Here is a 24,205-nt window from a genome sequence, read left to right on the forward strand (position 1 = left end):
AAAAGTAGAAGCTATTTATTTGATTCGTTTTTCAATGTTTTTTTTTTTTATGTCAATCACTTCCTAAGTGACTGCCTTTAATTCGAATTAACCCCATCTCTGACAATAGTCAGAGCAAGACGCTTTTTCTTGTCCCCTTCAAACTCTGACCGTAGACTATAGGCCTAATGGGGGCAGAGAATGCTTTAAAAGGTAATTAACAAAGAGGTTCAAGCAGGATGGAGTGTTTGTGCAGTAGAACGGTTTTATCAGCGTGAAACACTCACAGGAATTCCGGTTTGGGATTGTCCATCCAATTCCTGCGTTCCACAGGAAGCTCTGGATAAAAAGCAACTGAAAAACGCCCAAAGGCATTTCATTTCTCTCCATTCGGTTCACGGGGAGCATCTAAACATTAAGCGTTGAGGTTTAATTCTAAGAAAAAACCGTAGGGACGAGCTAAAAATAAATTGCAACGATGGAAGAGTCCACTAAACTGGCTGTCAAGTGGTCGGAGTTGGTTCCCATGGCAGCATCGGCTCTGCGTGCGCGAGACTCACCACCACATGACCTCATACTGAGGGGGTAAGAATCGTTTTTTTCGTTTATCTTTAACTCATAATTGTATTAACTTTTTTGGGGAAAAAAACGTATTTACTATACTTATGTAAGATGTTTTAATTGTGTTGACGAAACAACGGTGGCTATTGAGCCCTCTTCTAGGCCTACTGCCAGTATTAAAAAGGACACTCATTTTTATATTAGACATGCATAACATAACCTTACTTACAACTCAAATGTGATAAATCATTGTCACGTCATTGGGACCCGTTTCGATCAAGCCACAGCCGACCACGACCAAGGGCGCGAAACGGAATAGCTTTATGATATGCTATGAGCATTTATGGACCTGTCTAAATGGAAATGACCTTTTCGTCGTGGGTGTGGCACAAGGGCGGGGTTGGAGGGGATGTAGCCTATACTTGACAAAGTAGCTTGAGACATTGGGATACGATAGGCCTTCATGGTATTAATTGAATGCGCTCCCAAGCATTGTGCTAGTCAACTCATTGCAAAAATATATATTTATTAACGTCTGAGAATGTGGTATGCTACAACAACAATTAGCATACATTTAACAATCTATTTAGAAAGGTGGCATATTTCAACAAAAATGTATCACATTTGATGAGAAAATTCCCACTAGGCACTGCTTGAATCAACGTGATTCAACCTAATGAAATTATTGTAACGACCCTGGGTTTATAAGCGCGGAAATCGACTCTGCCGCACGTAGATGCTTTTGCTGCACAGTCGATAGCGCCCCGGACCTCGGACTAGAAGGTCGAGGAATCGAGACCTGCTCCCTGCTGTTTCATAACATTATGTTGAACCAACCTGAATTAGACGTTGAATTGAGGTCTCTGCCCAGTTGGTTGTCATTTTCCCTGGTAGGCCTAGGCTATCAATAGCTCTGCTAGAAATGGACAACAAAATATGAATGTGGATGATGCTATTTTTAGGACCTGTTACAGGCTACAGTAGCCCAGTATTTTCAAAAGACGCCCAAACCATGTTATCCTTCTCCAATGCAACTCCAGGTTATTTTCGCTCTTGGCCACGATAGCGCTTGTAATAAATAGCCTACAAATAAATTCAAGTGAAATCTCTTTGTAGTAATGCAACGCGGGGAGTCCCCCTCGACCCGTCGCGGTTGCGAGATACCCAGCTGGCTCGAGCCGGAGGGGGTGCTGCCGCGGGTACCCCCCATGCGCACTTTGACAGTTAGTAGGTTTGTAGGCTACTCACGGAGACGGAACCTGCATCTGGACTGGCAGAGAGATATTACTACAAGGCTATAACACAAGACGACTCAAAGGGAAACGCTCACTAGGCTACTAACTAGCATAGCGAGTGGATTTGACCGAGGTTTTCCGTTTTGCTAGACATTTCACATTCTGGACAAGGGAACAGTGCGTTGCTACTTAGCTGCACATGGAACAGTTGTAAGTTTAAAAGCGAAAACGAGTATCACTTAATTTCACTAAATTACAAGGAGCACATTGGAATTACTATATCAGACTTGTAAGTTGCACGTTTTCATTCCATTTCAGCCCATTACGCACATTAATTATATAGCCAATGCGTACGATCCGATCACTTTTACTTTTGATATGACCATATCAATGATATAATTTCTATAGGCTAAGCTTGTTATACTTTGACTATTATTAATATTGGTAACTTTTGCATTATGTTGTAGGCTACTGAGAATAAGTGGGTATACGTGTATATGCGTGCGTATGTGTATGCGAAAGTGAGATAGAAAGAAGAGCAAGAGCATCTCTGGCTCAGAGGCAAGTTTGCGGTGTGTGATCTAATGATGAAAGTATTGTAAAACACTGCCGTCTGTTGGCCACTGTAAGAAATGTGTCGCATGTGCCAACTGCTTAATTCTATAATGATGCATTGACTAGACCAGTGTTGCCCTAGCACTTAACAGCTGATTCAAGTAACCAACTTTACTAGGGCAAAAAACAAAACGTGCACCCAGGGTAGGCCCCAGGACAGACTTTGGGAAACCCTGGACTAGACCAGGGCAATGAGGGCATGTTCCATCCATTGAGTGTTGGGATAGCTGTTGTTAACTTTGAATACCAAGCTCATTAGCATCAATAACAATATTTTAAGATCTCAACTAGATCAATATTTACCTGAAAAAAAAAACGGCAAAAACGAAATTAGGGTGGTTGGTCAGGGTGGATGGGTGGGCGTATAACGCAAATGTCTAACCACCTAGAGATTGTGAGTTCGAGTCTCATCACGGACAACTTTATAATTTTAGCTAATTAGCACCTTTCTCTCTACTTAGCATGTTAGCTAACCCTTCCCCAGTGGTGGAAAAAGTACCTAATTGTCATACTTGAGTATAAGTAAAGATACCTTAACAGACAATGACTCAAGTAAAAGTGAAAGTCACCCAGAAAAATACTACTTGAGTAGAAGTCTAAAATTATTTGATTTTACATATACTTAAGTATCAAAAGTAAAAGTATAAATCATTTCAAATTCCTTGTATTAGGCAAACCAGATGGCACGATTTTTTACATTTTTAATTTTGGATAGTCAGGGGCACACTCCAATGAGTCCGCAAAATCATAGGCAGTAGGGATGTTCTCTTGATAAGTACGTGAATTGCACCATTTTCCTGTCCTGTCAAGCATTCCAAATCAAACTAGTACTTTTGGGTGTCAGGGTAAATGTATGGAGTAAAAAGTACATTCTTATCTTCAGGAATGTAATGAAGTAAAAGTTGTCAAAAATGTAAATAGTATAGTACAGATACCCCAAAAAATGACTTAAGTAATACTTTAAAGTATTTTTACTGGAGTACTTTACAACACTGCACTTCCCCTAACCCTAACTTTAACCCTTTTTAGCTTTCCCCTAACCTTAACCTTTTTAGCTAACCATTTCCTTAACACTTTTTAGATAACCCTTCCCCTAACCTTAACCTTCTTAGCTAACCCTTCCCCTAACCTTAACCCTTTAACCTAACTCCTAAATTTAACTCTAACCCCTAGCCTAGATTACATTAGCCAACTAGCTAATGTTAGCCACCTAGCTAGATTCGTAACATATCAAACGTTTTGCAAATTCGTAACATATAATACAAATTGTAATTCGGAACATTTCATATGAAATGGCCGATGGACAGCCACAAATTAATACAGACCACATGAAACGTAATATATCACATTAAATGGAGAGGCTTGAATTTACGTACAGAATAATACGAAATACTCTGAGTCCAGGTTGGAGTTCAGAGGATTTGAGCAATTAACCCATTTATCGGTCCAGGTGAAGCTGTTCAGTTTTGTTTTGTGTGGCCAGGTCTGATTTGAGTACTGTGTTCTCGGCTGGGGAGAGTTGTGGTTAGATCGTGCTACATGTGAACTGAAGATGAACTCAGTGTGAACTGTGTGTGTTTTAGGGCTCCATGCAGTCAGGGAAGATACACAGCATGTCTCAGTCAATGGCATTGGTTTATGATTCTGCCAGTGTCAAATCCCCACCTCATGCACTCTCACAGATCCCCAGGGGTATGACATAATTCTCTTAGGTAATCCATTCAGGAAGACAGAGGTGTGTGCTCTTCATCTTACAACCCATACACTTTATCTGAACATGGAAACGGCAGTGACTTTTGACCTACCCTTATCCTGCCCACTCTTCCCATTTTTATATTTGAGTAATTTAGCAGACACTCTTATCCAGAGCAACTTACAGTAGTGAGTGCATACATTTTTCATTTATTTTCCCCTGTACTGGTACTGAGAATTGAACCCACAACCCTGGTGTTTTTTACATATCCCAACTCCGGAAGGGGAGTGGGGTCATGGCCAGGGTCTGCTAATATCAACAGCAACCCTGGAGCAATTAGGGTTTAGAGCCTTGCTCAAGGGCACATGGACAGATTTTTCACCATGTCGGCTCGGGGATTCGAACTATCAACCTTTCAGTTACTGGCCCAATGCTCTAAACTAGGGGTGGGCAACTCCAGTCCTCGAGGGCCTGATTGGTGTCACACTTTTTCTCAATCCCTAGCAAACACAGCTGATTAATAAAATTGCATTCTAAACTGAGGATCATGATTAGGTGATTATTGGAGTCAGGTGTGTTAGCTGGGGCTGGGGAAAAACTGTGACACCAATCAGGCCCTCAAGGACTGGAACTGCCCACCCCTGCTCTAAACGCTAGGCTACCTGCCTTCCCCTACCATCCCCTCTCTCTTTCCACAGGGGAGGAACCCTCAGACACAGATGTGCTAGTCTCTTCCCCCACCCAACCCACTGTCCATAACCCCTCCTTGGGCCCGACCTTGGTAACCCCCCGACAGGCATGTTGTGTTGTCAGCTGATCCCACTGTCTGAAGCCATTAGGGAGATATCCTCCATACAGGGATTCACAGAGCCTCACTCCTCAGACTTACACTTAGACAGATAGACAGCCCCCAGCCACTATCATCGTCTGTCTGTATGTCTGTCAGCATGGACCTCTTCCAAGGTGGGCTCACCTGGGACACAGCAAAGAGAAGGGGGGTGGAAGGGGGGCACTGAGATATTGGAGTATGGGGTAAAGAGAAAAATGTTTTTATGGGTCTTTATTGCCTAAAAGTCTTTCCTATATGGTGCTTTATCACCTGTGGAGGTGAGTGTCATGTTGTGTCTGTTGTGCAGGGAGAGTGAACCCAGGCATTGGCTGCTTGGCTTAATATGTTTCTATTAGAGAGGATAATGTCTGTAGAAATAGATTGTATGTAACCAACAAGGTTGTAGGTTCAATTACGTGTTGATATCATCCACCTATATCTCAGCCAGAGGTTATTACATGTACTATATATTCCCTGTGGGAGTATGACTCCGACTATTGGCAGCAGTAGCCAGTCTCACAACCTTACATTTAACTACAATCTAATCATCGGCAACACAGCTGCTGGCTATGATGTTCTCAAACCACACCAGGCACTTTGTCAGGAAGCAAGGCACACCTTAAGGTCTTTTTTGATACTTAAAATTTCCACTTGATCTACTCTAAAGATAAGAGAGACTGGAGCTATGCTGTACTGTACTATTGCTGTGGCGATTTGTGAATGAACCCAAGCTGTATAAGGTTTGCGTGTTTGCTCTCTGGGCGTAGAGCCAATAGAGGATCTGAGAGACATGCACGCTGTCAGCCAGGGCTTAGCGGCACCTCCAGTCTAACTCTGTCTATGTCCCAAATGGCACCCTTTTACCTATATAGTGTATTCTTTTGACCAGGGCTCATGGGGCTTGGGTCAAAACTAAAGTATGGTGACATTTACAACGCAGACTAACTTTCTTTTCCCTATCAGGCTAGCCGCTAGCCCAAGGCTAAGAGCAACCCCTCAGGGTAACATTAGTGTTATGCTATTGGCTACAACAAGAACCAAGGCCCTGGCCTATATAGGATCAACTCCAGGTCTGCTTCTGCATCCCAAATGGCACCCTATTCCCTATATAGTGCACTACATTTGACCTGAGTCCTATGAGCCCTGGTAAAAAAAGTAGTGCATTATATAGGGAATAGGGTGCCATTTGGGATGTATACCAGGTTAACTGTAGAGCCATCTTGGAGGCTAAATCAAAATTCAGAGCCAGAGTACCCCCAGCTCTTCTGAAGGTTAACCAAACTCCTGCTATAGTTCTCCATCAATCTAACAGAGTGGAACGGGAGCTAGGAAGAGATTATGGGACAGAGCTGGAGGTAGACCTATCTTCACTTTATGTTCTGAGAGACGGGCCAGTCCACCCTGGCCTCACACAGGATCTGTCTCTGTGTGTGTGTGTACGTACATGCGCGTCATGTGTATGCATGTGTGTGTGTGTGTCGCCTTGGTATCTGTGTGTGTGTGGGTCAATAGACAATATAACAGAGCTATAATAATGTCCAGGGTTTTAGGGTGGATCAGGGGTTCAGATAAAACCACTAAACCAGCTATATGGTCTCTTAGGGCCTCATCATCCAGACCGCCCTGTTGGCTCCATGGCTGTCCCAAATGGCACCCTATTCTCTACATAGTACACTACTATTGACCAGAACCCTATCTGCCCTGGTCAAAAGTAATGCACTATATAGGAAATAGGGTGGCATTTGGGGAACACCGCATGATGCCACCTTTCTCCCTGGGGCCTGGCTGTGGTGGGGAGTGATGGGTTAACAGCCCTCTAATGACAGGTAATCATCCCGGGACCGTAGGGGTGCAGTGTCAGAGGAGTCCACAGGATGTTGGTTAGCAGGGAACATTAACCCAGCAGAGAGAGCATGGTCAATGTTTATACCCACGCACACACACACACACAACCTACCGCTCCGAGCACCCGACAAACAATCTAGCTCAGACACTCAGCATGAAGCACAAACATGGCTCAAATCATCTTTACAGTCAGTGGCAAACAGTGTTCTGAGCGGAGGGGGTACAGTAACCACCAACGTGCTAAATCTGGTTACTGCACCCCCTTACTGCCTTACTGCACCCCCTTACTACCTGTTGTCTGAACTCATTCACTTTTACGACAGCCATATTTAAAATCACCCACCAGGGAAGCACAATCAAATCTATTTTAAACAACTCATAAAATTGGGGGATCGCTATATAAATAAATGGGTTGATTACGTTAAGCTTTTCAAGATGAAGGGCTCTGCCGTTCATACAAAGAGCTGTGGTAGGGAAACTAGAGTCACGTAACAAATGAAAGAGAAAGTACATAGCTATATATTATGAATACAGTGGAAATATGACCTGTGTGAATTAGGGTTAAATATTTTCCTGGTATTTTACAAATGTTTCATCCCGAGAATAAATCACTTTTCTCCTGGGTAACCCGCTATTTCTCTCCAAAACCGGAAAGGTCATTCAAAAGCATGATAAAGCATATAAATAAACCTATGTCTGGATTTGATTCGAGCTTTGATCGAAGACCCAAAAAAGCCCAAATGATTGTGCTGTTATCCAATACATATATGATAGTTGCTACTGCACATTACACATGACAGAAAAACATAGAAGCCTATAGATGTAGCTAGCTACAGTGGGGCAAAAAAGTATTTAGTCAGCCACCAATTGTGCAAGTTCTCCCACTTAAAAAGATGAGAGAGGCCTGTAATTTTCATCATAGGTACACTTCAACGATGACAGACAAAATGAGAAGAAAAAAATCCAGAAAATCACATTGTAGGATTTTTAATGAATTTATTTGCAAATTATGAAATCGGCCCTAATTAATCGGCCATTCCGATTTCTTTTAATTTTAAAAATGTTTACCTTTATTTTACTAGGCAAGATTAATCGGTCGACCTCTAATTAAAACAGTATGTACATCATCTGTTTTAACTTAAAGTATTACATAACCCATTGCTCTTTATGTTACACTATCACTCCAGAACTTGATTTGAGGTTCAAGTCAAGCAGTAAGTATGGTTCATGGAATGGTGTGGGAACTGATATTTGGAGTGTTGTTTGGTTGATGGATTCTGTTTGAGTGTTTATAAATGGGGGTAACACTTACGCCTTCTACATCAGCTATGAGAGTGGAGAAGTAAGCTAGTACTGTCTCTGATGTGAGAACTCAGTGAACTTCTTTCTATCATGGTTTCTCTAAAAGGTTAGATGTTGATATGACTGACTGGGATTCAAACCCGGATCGTCTGTGCATCACAAGTGGAGTGGAAACGTCAAGTGGAAATGCATGAAAAGAGTGAACAGAAGTTACTCTTCACTTCCTGAACCCAAACTTCTGTGTTTGTCCCTCTCTGTGTACCTACAGGTAGTTGGGATCCTTTTCCTAGAAGTCTAAAACAAGGCTCTAACATCAGAGAGAGAGACACAGCCACAACCCTTCTCCCCTTCCCCTCATCCTCCTTTCTTCTCCCATTGGACAGAGAGAGAGAGAGGGAAAGAGCGAGTGAAAGTGAGAAAGAAGAGGGAGACATGTACCAAACACTCCTCCTCTCCTCCTCGCTCTTCATCCTCCATGTGACGGCCACTCCACAGTTCCACGGTCACCACGGGTAACAGCTCCCTCATTCCATTTCTTGTGTTTGTTATTGGTCGTCACCCATTATTGGTCCCTGGGATAGCTCGGTTACATGGGCCTCTAGCTTCAGTTACACACCAATCATTTACGGAGTTAATTGGGGGCTATATATTTAGAATGGTTATTTGCTTCACTTGGCATTCTCACCCTGAGTAAATGTATACTGATAGTCCAGATAACAGTTAAACATTTCCGACGGTGACATGTTGTCTTTGACCGATGTCAACTCTATGGAGATGCAGGTTCTTTGAGATCTCAGTTGATTTGGCCAGAGGAGAAAACAAACTACAACCCTTAGAAAAGATCAAAGGGTGAGGAAAGGTTAGAGGTGACTCTCAACTCAAGACAGGTTCAGTGGCTATAACATTGGCCAGTCAGCATCAATTACATGTCAGTTAACTGCCACTGACACAGAGACCTCGAGGTCACGTCATCACCTGAGGGTTAAAATGCTTGATGGACTGATTAGTTCTCAGACTGGTTAAGAGAGACCACCACAGCAGGTTTTAAACCCAGTCTCAAACTGTCCCCTGACACGGCACATTCTATATGTGAATGCTTCAGAGGTAATCAAGAGTAAGTGGTGTAATTTCACTTCCAACATTAAGCAAATTGTTAATTTGACGATAAAGAATTGTGATTATGTTGAATTTCATGACTTGGAGTGTAGCTAGCAGTGACAGACTGATGACAGCAGAGACAGTCCTAATTTAATATAATATATGCCATTTAGCAGATGCTTTTAACAGTCAAGCATGCATGACTTTTTTACATATGGGTGGTCCCAGGAATCGGACCCACAGATCTCATATGTTCCAAAGAATACCTCACTAGTCTCTACCTGTGTGCGGGATCTCACCTGTGTGTTCCTACGTGTGTGTTGCAGGAGGAGGGTGTGTGGCAGAGATATTCATCACAGCAGTGTCATCACGACGACCGAGTCGTTCGTCCAGCCCGTTCACAAACCTTACATCACCCTATGTCAGGGGCACCGCCTCTGTAGCACCTACAAGTAAGTGACACAGCCATGACTCTCATGACCACTACTGTTGCTATCACTGTCAATATCTCTATCACTGTCAATATTTCTATCACTGTCAATATCTATATCACTGTCAATATTTCTATCACTAGCAATATCTATATCACTGTCAATATTTCTATCACTAGCAATATCTATATCACTGTCAATATTTCTATCACTAGCAATATCTATATCACTGTCAATATTTCTATCACTAGCAATATCTATATCACTGTCAATATTTCTATCACTGTCAATATCTATATCACTGTCAATATTTCTATCACTAGCAATATCTCTATCACTGTCAATATTTCTATCGCTGTCAATATCTCTATCGTTATCAATATCACTATCATTGTCACTATCACTGTCAATATCGCTATCACTGTCAATATCACTACCAATATCTCTCTATCACTGTCAATATCGCGATCACTGTCAATATCTCTATCGCTGTCAATATCTCTATTGCTATCACTGTCAATATTGCTATCGCTAGCAGACTTAGTCATGCGACTTTGTTTTTTTGTGTATGTATGGGAATCGAACCCGCCATCATCTGCCAACTGAGCTACAGAGGACCACATATTTAGCATTGTCTATACAGTCTGACCTCTGCCAACATCAGGCAATACATTCATCCCTGACACAGAAGATGTTAAGGGGAATTTATACATTGTTCTACAATGTTTATTTGTTAGCAGGGCTACACTCTAAAGAAAGTAGACAGCTCCTGATATGTTTTGACAGAGGAGTCTTATCCCTCCAGGTGAAGATCTACCGCTGTCCTCGCTACCACTGTCCTCTCTGTTGTATCGCTTTCTCTGTTCATCTCTCTCTACCCCCCGCCTCCATGTCTCTCTCTACCACTGTCCTCGCTACCACTGTCCTCTCTGTTCATCTCTCTCTCTACCCCCCGCCTCCATGTCTCTCGCTACCACTGTCCTCTCTGTTGTATCGCTTTCTCTGTTCATCTCTCTCTCTACCCCCTGCCTCCATGTCTCTCGCTACCACTGTCCTCTCTGTTGTATCACTTTCTCTGTTCATCTCTCTCTACCCCCCGCCTCCATGTCTCTCTCTACCGCTGTCCTCTCTGTTGTATCGCTTTCTCTGTTCATCTCTCTCTCTACCCCCCGCCTCCATGTCTCTCTCTACCACTGTCCTCTCTGTTGTATCGCTTTCTCTGTTCATCTCTCTCTCTACCCCCCGCCTCCATGTCTCTCGCTACCACTGTCCTCTCTGTTGAATCGCTTTCTCTGTTCATCTCTCTCTCTACCCCCCGCCTCCATGTCTCTCGCTACCACTGTCCTCTCTGTTGTATCGCTTTCTCTGTTCATCTCTCTCTCTCTACCCCCCGCCTCCATGTCTCTCTCTACCGCTGTCCTCGCTACCACTGTCCTCTCTGTTCATCTCTCTCTCTACCCCCCGCCTCCATGTCTCTCGCTACCACTGTCCTCTCTGTTGTATCGCTTTCTCTGTTCATCTCTCTCTACCCCCCGCCTCCATGTCTCTCTCTACCACTGTCCTCTCTGTTGTATCGCTTTCTCTGTTCATCTCTCTCTCTACCCCCCGCCTCCATGTCTCTCTCTACCGCTGTCCTCTCTGTTGTATCGCTTTCTCTGTTCATCTCTCTCTCTACCCCCCGCCTCCATGTCTCTCTCTACCGCTGTCCTCTCTGTTGTATCGCCTTCTCTGTTCATCTCTCTCTCTACCCCCCGCCTCCATGTCTCTCTCTACCACTGTCCTCTCTGTTGTATCACTTTCTCTGTTCATCTCTCTCTCTACCCCCTGCCTCCATGTCTCTCTCTACCACTGTCCTCTCTGTTCATCTCTCTCTCTACCCCCCGCCTCCATGTCTCTCGCTACCACTGTCCTCTCTGTTCATCTCTCTCTCTACCCCCCGCCTCCATGTCTCTCGCTACCACTGTCCTCTCTGTTGTCTCGCTTTCTCTGTTCATCTCTCTCTACCCCCCGCCTCCATGTCTCTCTCTACCACTGTCCTCTCTGTTCATCTCTCTCTCTACCCCCCGCCTCCATGTCTCTCGCTACCACTGTCCTCTCTGTTCATCTCTCTCTCTACCCCCCGCCTCCATGTCTCTCTCTACCACTGTCCTCTCTGTTGTATCGCTTTCTCTGTTCATCTCTCTCTCTACCCCCCGCCTCCATGTCTCTCTCTACCACTGTCCTCTCTGTTGTATCGCTTTCTCTGTTCATCTCTCTCTCTACCCCCCGCCTCCATGTCTCTCTCTTCCACTGTCCTCTCTGTTGTATCGCTTTCTCTGTTCATCTCTCTCTCTACCCCCCGCCTCCATGTCTCTCTCTACCGCTGTCCTCTCTGTTGTATCGCTTTCTCTGTTCATCTCTCTCTCTACCCCCCGCCTCCATGTCTCTCTCTACCACTGTCCTCTCTGTTGTATCGCTTTCTCTGTTCATCTCTCTCTCTACCCCCCGCCTCCATGTCTCTCTCTACCACTGTCCTCTCTGTTGTATCGCTTTCTCTGTTCATCTCTCTCTCTACCCCCCGCCTCCATGTCTCTCTCTACCACTGTCCTCTCTGTTGTATCGCTTTCTCTGTTCATCTCTCTCTCTCTACCCCCCGCCTCCATGTCTCTCTCTACCACTGTCCTCTCAGTTGTATCGCTTTCTCTGTTCATCTCTCTCTCTACCCCCCGCCTCCATGTCTCTCTCGCGTTTTCCCTCTTTCTCTCCCCCTTTGTCTCTCTCTGGCTCACTCCCTCTTTCCCCCCCCCCTCTCTCTAAGTCTCTCTTTCATATCATACTCATACACAGAAGTGGGTCATGGCGGTACATATTTTGGTGGAATATAAATATCGAGCAATTTGTGTAACTACGGGAAATGAACAGCCAGCCCACAGAGACCACTGCTGTGTTTATCTTGGACAACCTCTCCCTCTGTGCTTACGCACTCTTTCATTCTCTCTCTCTCTCTCTCTCTCCGCAGCAGACTGCTCCCAGCCGACAACCATAATTATAAACTTTTCTTCCCACCATGAGACTGATGTTATTGATTCATTTGTGAGACATCTTTTGTGAGGCTATTTTTCTCTTTCCTGCTCTCTTTCCCTTTTTCTCTCTGATGACAATGCCAGGAAACATTTCAGCAGATTTCAGTGAAACAGCAGAACCCAGAACTGGCTTGGTGTCAACCTCACCCCCTGCCATCCTTTCCACATCCTCCCCCTCTTGTCACACGCACTTGGTAACCATTGGTCCATGGTCCAGCCTAATATACCTGTGTGTCCATGTCTGCTGACAAGGAGAAAACTCTAGGAGCTCTGCACGCACACAGTGGTTCTCAGAATCATTACTCAAACCTATTTAAGTGGCTCTGTGTGGGAAGTAAAGACCTTGTCTGACCTAGCTGTAACTTTCTGTTGTGTGTTTCTCCAGGACAGTGTACAGGGTGGCGTACCGTCAGGTGACCAGAGCAGTGCCAGTCTCACACTCTTACCCAGAATGCTGCCCGGGTTGGCGACGACTCCACTCACACAACTGTAACCAAGGTAATAGGGGTTTACACTCTCCTAGCATCCCGTATGTGTGCATGTTCATTTTTGATTATTTCTCTCTGTCCTCTCCAGCGGTGTGTGGCCAGTCCTGTGTGAACGGAGGAACATGTTTAAGACCCAACCACTGCGCCTGTCCTCTGGGATGGATGGGTCATCACTGCCAAACAGGTACACACACACACACACACGCTCTTGCACGTACACACAGTCTTGTACAGCTAACCTTGTGGATAGCTGTACAATTCAGTCCCATTCAAAATCCTATTTTCACTAAGCCTGTACTCTTACCTTTATAACCTTAAACCTAACCCTAGTTCTTAACCCTAAAACTTACCCTAGTTCTTAACCCTAAAACTTACCCTAGCTCCTAACCCTAACCCTTAACGTAATTCTAACCCTAACAATATCAGTGACACCCAGTCTCTCCTCGCTCTCTCTGTCAGATGTGGATGAGTGCAGTGAGCAGCAGCCCTGTTCTCATCAGTGTGTGAACATGGCAGGCAGCTACCACTGTGTGTGTAGAGAGGGCTACAGGCTGGCAGGAGACACACACTCCTGTGAGAACCTTCCTCCTCCTCCTCCTCCTGCCTCTTCCACCCACCCCAGTCAAGAAGCAGCAAACGATCACAGACCCCCCTCCAGTGATACAGGTACACCTCCACCATTATATTTATCTGCAGACATGATAATCAATCATGTGTGTGTGTGTGTGTGTGTGTATGTGTTTCAGCAAAGCCTCCAATGGGAGTGAAGAAGAGGACAGACAGGACCACAGCCAGGCTCTTGGTCCATTATTACTTTTGGTACGCGCTATGCCAAACTCTACTCGTACCGTGAGTAATAATGCACTGAGACTGGTGCACACTGCAAAGTGGACCGCATGCAGTCAACAACCAACAAGGTGTGGTGGTGGTATATGTTATGACCAGATGGACCACACTGATAACCAGTATAAACAACGATTGATAGACCAACTGCGGTCAGCAACCAACAGTTTGTGGTCATGTACAGTATGGTATGACCTGATGAACCATGCTGATAACCACTGTTTGAACATCAGCTAGCTGTTTGATGTAGACCAGGGATGGGCAGCTTTGATGGGGGTGGGGGCCACAAAAAAATGGAACTCATCATGAGGGGCCGCAGTGGCTCGTGGGTCACGTTCCATACCCACACATGCAGTCAGAGCCAGCCCTAGGCTTTTGGGGCCAGGGGCCCTAAGCTAAATGTTGTTATACTATTCTAACTATCCACAGGTGGGGGGCAGTTGCCCATCCCTGATGTAGACCTTTCTTCCCCATCTTTAACATAGGAAAACTTCTTACCATTCCAAAACGTTCCTTTAGTATGCAGTGAAACATCCTCCTCTCCCACACTTTCACACACTCAAGCTATTCTCTAAACTGCTGCATATCACTGAAGAAAAGGGAAAAAACAGCTCCCATAGATGTGCTGTGTTTGGCGTAACTCAGCAACAGGCTAAAACAACCTCCCATGTCTAGAAGTGGCTGGATGGAACCCAAAGAAATTCCCATTTCTCTCAGACTGTTAGCCAGTAAACTGTAGTACGATGAGCATACAGTACACACATAAAGAAAGACTAATCATTTCCTCTACCTTATGTCTGTCTGTCTAGATAGAGATGAGATATACAGGATAGATTGTCTTACACACTAAACTACACAAAGAGAGAAAAACAGCAGTAAAAAAACAGATATTACAGATTGTACTTGGTGAAGGTGACGCAGAGGGAATATGTGCAGGTTCAGTACAGTTCTGTTCTCCTGGCCAACAAAGTGCAAGGCCAGCAGGCTGCTGCAGCATTAACATCAGCAGCAGTATTGTCTTGGTTAATGGCCCTATTATATCCATGAACTGTTCATATCCAGGCTGAGGTATGATGTTGATGAAGATCACCAAGACAAACAAGGGAATAAATGCCCTGCTCAGACCTTAACAGCACTCGTCTGAATCCCTCCATCTTTTTTCTTCCTTCTCGGTCTCTCTCTCTTCTTGGCCGGAACTTGCGCTCTCATTCCAGCTTCATCAACTTCATCTGCTGGGGGTCGCCTCCCTCCCTCCCTCCCTCCCACCCTCCCTCCCTCCCCCCCTCCCTCCCTCCCTCCCCCCCTCCCTCCCTCCCTCCCTCCCTCCCTCCCTCCCTCCCTCCCCCCCTCCCTCCCTCCCTCCCTCCCCCCCTCCCTCCCTCCCTCCCTCCCTCCCACCCTCCCTCCCTCCCACCCACCCTCCCTCCCTCCCACCCACCCTCCCTCCCTCCCCCCCTCCCTCCCTCCCTCCCTCCCCTCCCTCCCTCCCTCCCTCCCACCCACCCTCCCCCCCCCCCCCCCCTCCCTCCCCCCCCCCCCCCCTCCCTCCCACCCTCCTCCCACCCTCCCTCCCTCCCTCCCCCCCTCCCTCCCTCCCCCCTCCCTCCCTCCCTCCCTCCCACCCTCCCTCCCACCCTCCCTCCCCCCCCTCCCTCCCACCCTCTTTTGCAGTCTTAAGTTCTGGATTTGTTACCGGCTTCACCCCTAGCACTGAATTCCCCAGCCAGCTTGTGGTTCTCTTCCCATTTGTTTCATAGCTCTGAGACTGAGGCCCCCTGTCTGCTTATGAATCACTCTGGAGCAGGATCGGAGTAAGATGCTGAAGTCATTATCTATCTCAAAGACATGTCACAAGTCTAAGCTTTAGATAGAATTGGAAGGATTAACCATCGCACTCTCTCCCACCCGTTCCACTCTAAAAATTGTCAAAAACTCCAGCCACCGTAGTCATAGACTGTTCTCTGTGCTACCGCACGGCAAGAGGTACTGGAACCCCAAGTCTAGGTCCAAAAGGCTTCTTAACAGCTTCTACCACCAAGCCATAAGACTCCTGAACAGCTAATCAAAGGGCTACCCAGACCCCTCTTTTATGCTTCTGCTACTCTCTGTTTATAACCTATGCATAGTCACTTCAACTATCCCTACATGTACATATTACCTCGATATAGCCTGGCTTGTTATTTTACTGCTGCTGTTTAATTTTTGTAACTTTTATTTGACATTTTTTACTTATCAATTTTTTATCTAACACTTATTTTTTCTTGAAACTTCTTAAAGCATTGTTGGTTAAGGGCTTGTAAGTAAGCATTTCACTGTAAGGTCGCACCTGTTGTATTCGGTGCATAATATTTGATTTGATCTGTCCCCAAAGCTTTGTAAACTAACCCTACTGGGTCATATTCAGTAGGGTTCACTGTAGCAAAACATTTTGCAACAGAAAATACAAATCTGTGTTCTTATTGAAGCAGGTCAGGTAGTACCTCATAGTTTTCAAAAAGTTTTCTCCCAATACACAACCCCATTGTGTAGATAGAGGGTGTCTTAAATACTGATGATCCACAGTGTGATTGTGTGTGTTGTCTACAGGTGGAGGGTATGGGCTGACTGAGAACGTAACAGAGGAGGTCCAGAGCCTGAAGAACAGAGTAGAGCTGCTGGAGCAGGTACAACTGCACCCCCTGTTCTCTACCATCACCTGCACACACAGCTTTGTTTTGGGGAATTTTCAGGACTTTCTGGGGAGTAAAAATGTATTCCCATTCAAAATTCTATTTTCCCTAACCCCAAACTCTAAACCTAACCTTAACCTCAAACCCTAAACCTAACCTTTACGCCAAAAATAGCATTTTAACAAATTCAGGACATTTAAAAATATATATATTATTTTCCTACCTTGTCAGAACATTCTAGTGACTTGTCAGAACATTCTGGTGACTTGTCAGAACATTCTAGTGACTTGTCAGAACATTCTGGTGACTTGTCAGAACATTCTGGTGACTTGTCAGAACATTCTGGTGACTTGTTAGGACATTTAAAAATATATATATTATTTTCCTACCTTGTCAGAACATTCTGGTGACTTGTCAGAACATTCTAGTGACTTGTCAGAACATTCTAGTGACTTGTCAGAACATTCTGGTGACTTGTCAGGAGATTGTGGTCCTGATAAAGTAGGAAAACATGTACACACACATTCACACTCTCTCACAAACAGGCGTACATACCCTCTCCCTTCCTATCCTTGTAAAGTCCCCCTTAAACCCTTACCAGTACCCCTCTAGCATCTCCCACCCACTCTGAGCCAGCGCCAGGCAGACACACGTTAGACTGTTACGCTGGTGTATTATCAAATACCACTCAAGATGTAATCATGAACTTTGTTAACCAACAGAGAACACACGCACTCACAAAACCCAGCATCCTTTGAAATGCCAGACTGTCATAGTGACCTTTTAAACATCTTTTTAGTTTTTCATTAGAAGTCATGTCGTTAATGCTCGGTGGATTACAGTAAAAGTGAATGAGGAGATGCAGGCAGCTGAAATGGGAGGATCCGTATAATATAGCAGTACTTTCACATTACAGCGACCGCTGTGATGGCGAGACGGATTGTGTTGGGATTTGTTGCCAATAGGAAAAAAATCATCATCTCTGTTGTTGTTAGTCACATACACTACATATACTAAACCCCCTCGTCTTTTCTCCCTGCCACTGCCCTTCTCTCCCTCTCCCTTCCCTTCTCTCTCCTACCTCCCTCTTCCAAACCTCTCTCCTCTTTCTCCTGCCTCCCTCTTCCAAACCTCTCTCTCTTGCCTCCCTCTTCCAAACTTCTCCTCTCTCCCCCATCTCTTTCCTCATCTCCTCTCTCTCCCATCTCTTTCCTCATCTCCTCATCTCCTCTCTCTCCATCTCCTCTCTCCCTCCCTTTTCACCTCTCCAGAAGCTCCAGTTGGTCCTGGCCCCTTTCACCAGTCTGTTCCCCATGTCGCTGGACGAGGGCGTGTCTGAGAAAACCAGCTTCCTGTCCCACTCCTTCCAGCAGCTGGATCGCATCGACTCGCTCAGCGAACAGGTCGGCTTCCTCGAGGAACGCCTCGGAACCTGTGAGTGGATAAAGACAAAGTTTCAAACTTTTTTCATTGTACTCCTCTTGTTGGACAGGACAAAGTGGCCATATAATGGCTTGAAGTGGATGTGAAGTGATTTGGTTGACTATGGATAGTAACATTGATTTGTCCTTTGTTGCTAAAGGTTCCTGCCAAGAGAATTAGAAACAACAGGACTGGGTCACCCTCACCAACCAGATATCTCCACACAAGTCTGAGTCCACAACACAATAACAATAGAAATGAATGCCCCAGCTCAGCGATATGGGAGGATGAACATTAGCAGAACATAGGCCTACTCAGTGTTTGTGTATTCCTGTTCCTATACCAGCCCAAAGGCTAACTCGAACACTAGCTCTATGATGGGCAACCCTGTCATGTGCTATGTCAGTGACACATACAACCCTTTTAAGTGTCCCTTTCCTTCACTCCTAACAGCATAATTTCATGTCATTGCTGCATTACGGAGACATAGAAGAGCATATAGCATCACCACCTGTGACGGTTACAGGGGCCTCATTCTACCATTAGCACATTACCTGAGAGTCGAAGTTCAAACTGCCAATTTCACTCTGAAGTATCTGGTTTCCATGTTTTAGGTTCACATCAGTCCACTGTCAGAGCCCCCATGGTGGGGTTCGCATGGACATCTGTATTTATGTATTTAAGTTAGAATTCCTTGTGCTTATTTCATAGAGCTACAATAGTTAGTTTACTTCTTTCTTTTTTTTACCTTGTTTTGTAACTTTTTGTAATAAAATTGATTAAATCAAAAATGTCTGGTAGAGGATGTGCGTCTGCTCCACGTGGAAGAACAAGAGATCTCATTTGAACACTCAATGAACACATTACTAGTTGCCGATTTCAATTCTATGGAGAGTTAAGAAACAGTAATAAAGCTCTACAACAGCTCCTTAAGAAAAAAAGACATTTTCCAAAGAATTCATCAAACATGTTTAATCAATATTTCTGTGAAATCAAGAAATACTACATTGTCGATATTAACCAGATACTACAATGGGCTTCTATGTTGTCGTGTGTGTACGTCTAGGCCACACAGACAGCTCAGCAGGATGTCATAAGACAAGACGCCTTGGCCAGCTCAATGCTTCAGTCATCTAAAGCCAACAGATTACACTTTAATTGCTTTGGTGAAATTCAGAATATTTTGATAAGATTTGTTCTTTTTAAATATAACCACAAACTCAACATGAAAAGTGCTTTATTCATATTTAGAATACTTTAAATCTTTCTCCAATATCTTTATATATAATTTTGTAAACAACAGCCAGATCAACCAACTAGGCTCTCCAAAGGCCTGTTGAGTTAACATATGATCGTCATCTGAGTCAATGACGCTTTTAGCTGACAACCTAGAAAGTTAAGCTACAAAACATCATGAAAATAATCATAAAAAGATTAATAGGCTAACTATTGACCATTGTCTAAAAATCAATGACAGTATACATTTGGTTGAAACCAATTTGGTGGCATCTTTGATGAACATTCAAACCTCTGTTGTAAGATTTTTAAAAAGACACCACTGCAATAAGATAACAAAAACCATGAAAGGCTTACTATTGTTAATATATACTTCTATTAACAAAAAGTCACAGATTTATTTGATGTATTCAGACCGATATTCCTTACATGGTGGTACTGGCCTTCAAGAACATAAAGATGAGGAAAGCCCGGGCCTTGAGTTGATTTACTCCTCAGAACCAAGTAAGCCAAAAGCCCAGCAGGTAAAGCTACTGTAGCCAATCGACTATGAAGAGGCCTCGTATACAGGGTTATTACCAGACAAAGCATAGATGATTTCACTTCTACAGCATGAGCGGCTCAACAGGGTTGGAGTCAATCAATTCAGTCAATTCAGGAGGTAAACTGAAATTCTAATTAAACATGTTTCAGAGAAGCACTGAGGATAATTGAAGTAGAGGTTTTTTGGATTGACTGTATTTAAATTGATTGACCCTCAACCCTGTACCTCAGGAAGTTTGGGTGCACAACAAAGAAAAAAGCTGGAGATAAAATTAAGTGTTCAATTACTTTACCTTAATTTTAAATAAAAACAATTACCCATTGACATTTCTTTGTGTCAGAAACCAACTGTATGCAAAACAACATTCCATTGAAATAAGTTATACTTAAAGTTCTTAAAAAATGTAAAAATAAAGAGTTAAATGCAATAAGTAGTACACAAATAATCCTGAAATACATTCTCAGACTGGTGTTTTTGACAGGCAAAAAGCTTCAAGCGATGTCATTTTAGCCAACTAATGTAAAGGCAGTGAATATTAAAAATGTCAAGATCTGGATACAAATTATAATAAGAATGCCATACATTAAAAAGTATTTCAGTCATTCCAGTCATCTGTCTATTAATTACAGAATATAAAACCTCTCACAAGTTTACGAACTTCACAATCCCAACTTTGATTATTACTACCTTGAATACAAGGCCAAGAACATTCAGCCAATTCCTTGCTTCCTTTAAAAATAGACTGCGCCTTTTCCCCACAGTCAGAGTTGTACATATCATACACCATCCATCGATTAAAAACATCAAATGTAATATTCTCAGTTCTGTTTTGGGTATCATAATTGGTCAGAAAACCACAGTATGTAATGACTGTGTGTATCCATCCTCTTCCCCATTAATAGGAAAAGCACCAGTTTATCAAGTATAAAGCTAAGGTAACCACTCTGACAGCAGCCCTTCTATACTGAACACAAATATAAATGTAACATGCAAAGTGTTGGTCCCATGTGTCATGAACTGAAATATCCCAGAAATGTTCCGTTGGCACAAAAAGCTTGTCTCTCAAATTTTGAGCACAAATTTGTTTACATCCCTATTAGTGGGCATTTCTAAATTGTCACGATAATTTATACACGTGACAGGTGACATATCAAGAAGCTAATTAAACAGCGTGATCATCACACAGGTAAACCTTGTGCTGGGGACAATAAAGGGCCACTCTAAAATGTGCAGTTGTCACACAACACGATACCACAGATGTGTCAAAATGAGGAAACATGCTATTAGCATGCTGACTGAAGGAACGTCCAACAGGGCTCTTGCCTGAGAATTTAATGTTAATTTCTCTACCGTAAGCCACCTCCAGTGTCAATTTAGAGAATTTGGCAGTACGTACAACTGGCTCACAACTGCAGACTGTGTGTAACCACAACAGCTCAGGCCCTCCACATCTGGTTTCCTCACCTGCGGGATCGTCTGGAGGCAGGGGTGCTGAGGAGTATTTCTGTCTGTAATAAAGCCCTTTTGTGGGGAAAAACTGATTCTGACTGACTGGGCCTTGCGCCCAAGTGGGGGGGCCTATGCCTCCCAGGCCCACCCATGTGCCCCTGCCCAGTCATGTGAAAGCCATGAATTAGTGCCTAATGAACTTGTTTCCTGATTTCCTTCTATGAACTGTAATTCAGGAAAATCTTTAAAATTGTTGCATGTTGCGTTTATATTTTTGTTCAGTATAGTTGCCATGTAAGAATAAGGAACATTTGGCCAAGCAAAGAATGCACAAGACTTAGCTAATAAATAAATGTTACTCGTGTACCCGTGTTACATCTAGATCACTCCCCAATCTGTTACCTTTAAAGCACACTTTTCCCAACAAAACCAGAGTTCATATTGGACAAATTCAAGTAGGTCCCTCCGTTTCATTCAGTTTGCTCCATTTGCTTTGTTTGAATACATCCTAGAACTCTTACACTTTGGAGCAGTTTTAGATTGAACAGTTGGACATTGCACTTCATAAAATCACCTTTTATACATCTTAAATAGGTTCTCCATGCACAAAGAACAGAACTTTAAGACACAAATAAAATGAACACAAGACCATATGATGTAGATATAAATAAAGAGAAATATAGAACACAGCTGCAAAAAAAACAACACTTTGCTCAATGTTACATGCAGGTTATTTCTTAGGCAGATAGAAAATAAGAATGAAGAAAATCTGTGTAGTACACCAAAAATGTCCAGTAAAGTCCATGAATTCACTGAGGATGGCTCTTGTCTTCGTTGTATACCTTGTTGTTTGGCGTGGTACATTATATCATGGTACAGTATATCAAGCATGGTGCAGTATATCATTGAGCTATTGTGATAAGGTGGTTGAGATGCCAGTGTGGTCAGTATGTAAGTAACAATATAGAGTGGATTCCACTGAGACACATAAGGAACAAGTCCCTAAGTCGACTACTGTTAATCTCGTCTCGCTCCTCTGTTGCCCTCCACCTCCCCTCCAGACCCCCTGGTCCTCCAGACCCCCTGTTCCCCCTGTTCTTCACAGAGACAATAGGCTGGAATGCAGAACAGGGGAGGATACACTGGGGTTGGGTGGGATGTGGTGTTGAGCAGGGGGAACTGTTGTGTGTGCATGTTAAAGCAGGGTGGTTGTGTGTTGCGATTGTCTGAGAGCGCATTAAGAAAAGAGGTTAGGCAGCACCAGAAGAAGGTATAAATATCCACTGGCGACATTTACGAAAATCTAAAGTCAAGCCGGAGGAAGGGAGAGGGAAACCAGCGAAAGCACAACTACTGCCATAAAATCAGACAACCATAAAGCCACTTAAAAACAGATAAACAAAACAAAATGCTGGACAACAGAGCAATCCAAAAGGAATGCATGATGAACCCACATCACATTCATGCTGTTCTAACCTGCTGCAGTGAGCGGTCAGGGCTGGAATGTACTGGGCTAGGTCAGACCAGGAACCAACCAGAACCAAACTGGACCAGGCCAACACATCAGAAAGCAGAGAAGAGTTCATGACGTAGACCTGGTGTGTGCGTTCTGTCCTGGTAGAGATACTCTCAAATATATTGACACCCTTGCATGATTCACTATGTTTTTTAAGATAAGTTGACATTTAAAAAACATTTGGTATACACACATGAATTTGTTTGATTTACAACTGCACAGGACCAATACATGTTTTCTTCTTCTAACATTGAGATTGTTCACTTCAAAGTCAAAAATAGCCTGGACTAAATTATAAAAAAAATATTTCCTTGGTTGGAAGCAATTATCTTGTTTACGGTGTCATTTCTCTCACCCGTGGTAAGTTGCAGGTGCCTTAAGGGTAAGACACATCCATTCAACCAGTTTTGAAAAGAGAAAACAGAACATTCTGCGCCATTGTAAAGTGCGAGGGTGCCAATATATTTGACTTAATTTGTAAGTAGGTAGGTAGGGAGCTGGGACGATGTGGAGGGGAGAGAATGGGGGGGGGGAAGAGTTTGGTGTGTTGGACAGGAAAATGAGAGGTTGTTCATGTTTAGTGGTGCAAGGAGGGCCCGTTGCTCTGGGTTACGGGGGCAGAGCCAGAGATGTCTAGGAAGACGGAGCGCATGAGGTCGTAGGACTTGTCGGAGAGGTCGGCCACGTTGTCTGACGTCATGCCCTTCGTCTCAATCTTCGGAAGGATCTTCAGTGTGATGGTCCCTTGTTAGAGCATAGCATAAATATCAATATCATCGTAAACATCATCACAACAACCCTCATCATCGTGTCTGCATGGAAGCAAAGGACAACTTCTTTCGATAAATAATATCATAAGCCATTAATGTCAAGAGTAGCTGTGGATAACACCTTTTCAATATGAACTACAAACATCTGTACCCGAGTTGAACTGCTTTTCTTTCCGTAGATAGAAGTTACTGTAGGAGGAGAACACGATGGGAATGATAGGAGCCTGGAACAGAGACAGAAGCAAGAAAGAGAGAAGCAAGAAATATAATTACCATGACAGTTCGTTCCACATTCGATTTAAGCCCAGGATACCAAAATACCATTATTATTTCCAAGATCACAAACCAACAAGTATAATCTACTTTTTAAGGATGCTTCCCTCCCTCAGGCAAGACAAAGACAAACATGAACACACAGACAAAGACATGCATGGCTGACTGGCCTACACAGACTGTCTGTACACACATCTATGGGCACACACACACACTTCGACACCTCATAACCTGGAGTGAACCTGCGGTGTCGGTCTGGCTCTGTTTCATGTAACGTTATTCTTTACATTTATTTCACCTGTCTCCCTTCCTCAGTCTTTCATTCTCCCCAACACTCATCCGATA

At 43.8% G+C, this 24,205-nt stretch overlaps 2 protein-coding genes across 7 annotated transcripts in view; one reads left to right on the forward strand and one right to left on the reverse strand.

Annotated features, from left to right (window-relative positions):
* The first annotated feature begins 340 nt into the window (after positions 1–340).
* egfl7 (EGF-like-domain, multiple 7) lies at positions 341–18,863 on the forward strand. 5 transcript variants are annotated; one of them, XM_021602002.2, is made up of 9 exons: positions 356–564; positions 8,328–8,571; positions 9,484–9,609; positions 13,036–13,148; positions 13,227–13,322; positions 13,598–13,804; positions 16,568–16,644; positions 17,922–18,084; positions 18,233–18,863. In XM_021602002.2, exons 2-9 carry the CDS (start codon positions 8,492–8,494, stop codon positions 18,250–18,252), a joined length of 882 nt encoding a protein of 293 aa, XP_021457677.1. In that variant the 5' UTR covers positions 356–564; positions 8,328–8,491; the 3' UTR covers positions 18,253–18,863. The 5 variants fall into 5 exon arrangements, with proteins under 5 accessions (XP_021457676.1, XP_021457673.1, XP_021457677.1 ...); XM_021602001.2 differs by lacking the exon at positions 8,328–8,571 and having other exon boundaries at positions 341–564; XM_021601998.2 differs by having other exon boundaries at positions 355–564; positions 13,036–13,322.
* Positions 18,864–19,029: 166 nt separating this feature from the next.
* LOC110523369 (1-acyl-sn-glycerol-3-phosphate acyltransferase alpha) overlaps positions 19,030–24,205 on the reverse strand; it is a 33,261-nt gene continuing 28,085 nt past the window's right edge. The window contains exons 5-6 of one of the 2 annotated variants that reach the window (XM_036976991.1): positions 23,739–23,811; positions 19,030–23,561 (exon numbers count right to left, since the gene is read on the reverse strand). In XM_036976991.1, the coding sequence (XP_036832886.1) occupies positions 23,395–23,561; positions 23,739–23,811 (240 nt within the window). In that variant the 3' untranslated portion in view covers positions 19,030–23,394. Of the gene's footprint in view, positions 23,562–23,708; positions 23,812–24,205 lie in introns of both variants that reach the window. The other variant, XM_036976992.1, reaches the window with a different exon arrangement.

The sequence above is a fragment of the Oncorhynchus mykiss genome, chromosome 5, assembly GCF_013265735.2.
Source record: "Oncorhynchus mykiss isolate Arlee chromosome 5, USDA_OmykA_1.1, whole genome shotgun sequence".
Classification (NCBI taxonomy): Eukaryota; Metazoa; Chordata; class Actinopteri; order Salmoniformes; family Salmonidae; genus Oncorhynchus; species Oncorhynchus mykiss.